A 2,626-nucleotide genomic window follows, 5' to 3' on the forward strand; every position below is an offset into this window, starting at 1 on the left:
GGGAGGGAGGGAGAGAGGGAGGGAGGAAGAAAGGAAAAAAGAATAACAGAATAACAGACTCAGAAGGGATCTCGGAGGTCATCTAGTCCAACCCCCTTTTTTTAACTTATCGACCGCGGTGATCCACTTATCAACCGAAGGTCGTAAAATGGGGCAAAGCTCACTTTTGGGCTCCATGGTGGTCGTACGTTGAGGACCACCTGCACTTTTGGGAGAGGGGGGGGGAAATGTGCCATCCTGCCCAGATCCTCCCCAGATCAATTATTAGAGAAAGGAAGAAAAAAACGAGGATTGGGATTGATTGACACACGTGTCCCCTCCCTTTTTTTTCCCCTTTTTTTTTGCAGGCTGCGGCGCCGAGTTCAAGATGAGCCATATCAACCCCAGGCGCCGATGTCTGGGCTCACTTTTCCCCGTGCTAGTTTCTCCCACTCCCACTGTGAGTGTCGGGGGGCAGAAGGTGCTGTAGCCCCCTTCTCTGCCTCCCCCCCCCTCCGGGAAAAAAAGAGCCGAGCCTCAGTTTCCCCTCCGTTGCTTCCTCGCAACCCGCCCTGAGCCGGAGCGACACGGATCCGGCCGCAAGCTTTGTTTCCTCCCGACGAGGACCCTCCTTTTAATTTATTCTTCTTTTTTTTCTTCAAACAAACAAACAAACAAACAAAAAAAAACACACACACACAACGAACCTCTTTATTTTTATTTGTTTTTTTAATTTTCTTGGGTGGTGCTGAAATAATTTTATTTTTTAATGTTTATTTTGGGAAACGAAAAGAGGAGAGAAAAAAAAACAGAAGACAATAAATCGATCGATAAATCCTGAACTTTTTTGATTTTTTGGAAAAAATAAAATAAAATAAAAGGGGGGCGAAGAACAATGACGTTTTGATCCGAAACGGACGGTGAGGACGAATACGATGAACTCCGTTCCTAAGCGGGGATCGGGATCTGCGTCCCTCTTAGCGTCGAACTTCCGCGTGCCTTCCCCCCCCCATCCTCCTCCCCGGGACGAGCATCATGGGCTTCGGAGGAACGAAAAGAAGAGATTGCAGCCCGTTGGTGGCACGAGCATTTACGGATTTGCGGAACGGAGGGGCTGCCCGGCGTAGTTTATTATTATTATTATTATTTTTTATTTGTTCGTTTAATTTACTTTTTTAATTTTGGGGTGTGTGTGTGTGTGGTTGGAAATTTTGAGAGAGAGAGAAAAAAAAAAGTTTGGAAAAACAGAAAGGAAAAAAAAACAAACAAACCGCAAGCAAGCAAGCAAAAAAAAAAATTTAATACGGGTTTCTTAACACAGGACTTTTATGGGTTCAGTTCTCTCTGGGTGAACTTCTGGTTTTTTTTGGGGGGGGTCAATCAAAAGAGAGTGTACATTGATTTATATATATTGGCTGGGCGGGGGCCAGGGACAATTTGCGTGTGTGTTTTTTTAATTATTCTGATGGACATTTGATTTCTTACATCCTTTTATATATTATATATATATATAAATATAAGGAGAAAAAAAAATCTGGTTTGTATTAGAAACTGCTTTTAAAGACAAAAATACACAAAACAGACAAAAAAGATATATATATATATATGTGTGTGTACACAAGTGCAGGCGAAGTTGTCGGTGCAAGGCACGGGGCGGGGGGGGTGGGGGGAATTTGACCGGATAGTAAAATTTACAACCCTGTGCAAGAAAGGGTATATATGGTGCTTGCCCCAAATCAGAGACAGACGGGTAGATGGGAGAAGAAGAAAAAAATTGGCAAAATTTGGCAAGGGGGGGTTGGGAAATTATCAACACTGTCCTAGCTTTTTGTTACGATTGTTAGGTGTGTAACTTAACACAATTCTAGCCTTCCTTTCCCCTTAACTATTCAATGTCCTTAACTCTCCCCGTTAATAGTTTCATCTTTTAACCGATGTGATTATTTAATTGTGGGGTTTTTTTTCCCCCTTATCGAATTCACCAGCCTATCTTCTTTTAATTTTATTTTTTTAAAAGCTAGACAGTTCTCACTCCCAGTTCGTTTAAAAAAATATATATCAGAAAACAAAAATGTCTGATTTGGGGTAATTTTCCTCTCTTCTCGTGTTGTTGTTTTGGTTTTTTTTTTTTGAATTTTTACCTCCGCGCGTCAGAATGGTTTTACGATTTATAAATGTTCTCTTCTTTTTTAATTTATACGTCTTTTTTTGTTTTTTGGTTGTTCGATAATGTTTTTTCTCTATTTATTGGTCCTTTATTGGGAGGGGTGGTTTTTTTTTGCTTTTTTTTTTTTTTAAAGAAACATCTTTTTTAAAATGTTGTACCTGTTTGGGGTTTTTTTTTGTTTTTTTTAAAGACACGTCTCTCTTTTTCCGTCAGTCCTTTTTTTTTTTTTTGTGAGTTTCTCTCTCGAATTGTTATGTTTTATTTTTGTCAGGACTGTTTCCTGGACGTTAATGCTCAAGTTTTCTCACGAGGTTAGGTGGGACGGGAAGGGGGGGGAAATGTGGGGAGGGGGTCGAGGGGGTGTGTGAGAAAATAAAAAGTCGATTCTCTCTTCATTTGTGGATTTCCTCCTGAACAGAATCTCATCCTATCCTAGACTTGTAAAAAAATAAATCTTTCTTCCGAAGCCTGCACTTTTTT

The 2,626-nt window shown here is 40.6% G+C and overlaps 1 protein-coding gene across 1 annotated transcript in view; it reads left to right on the forward strand.

Moving 5' to 3' along the window:
• The window catches only part of KDM6B (lysine demethylase 6B), a gene marked incomplete at its 5' end in the record, with an annotated part of 32,778 nt that extends 32,157 nt beyond the window's left edge, over positions 1-621 (forward strand). The window contains one exon of the mRNA XM_015828819.1: positions 348-621. Coding sequence (XP_015684305.1) covers positions 348-371 — 24 coding nt within the window. The remainder of the gene's footprint in view (positions 1-347) is intronic.
• Between the last annotated feature and the right edge of the window lie 2,005 nt (positions 622-2,626).

Source organism: Protobothrops mucrosquamatus, unplaced genomic scaffold, assembly GCF_001527695.2.
Source record: "Protobothrops mucrosquamatus isolate PMUCROS unplaced genomic scaffold, P.Mucros_1.0 scaffold4965, whole genome shotgun sequence".
Taxonomy (NCBI): domain Eukaryota; kingdom Metazoa; phylum Chordata; class Lepidosauria; order Squamata; family Viperidae; genus Protobothrops; species Protobothrops mucrosquamatus.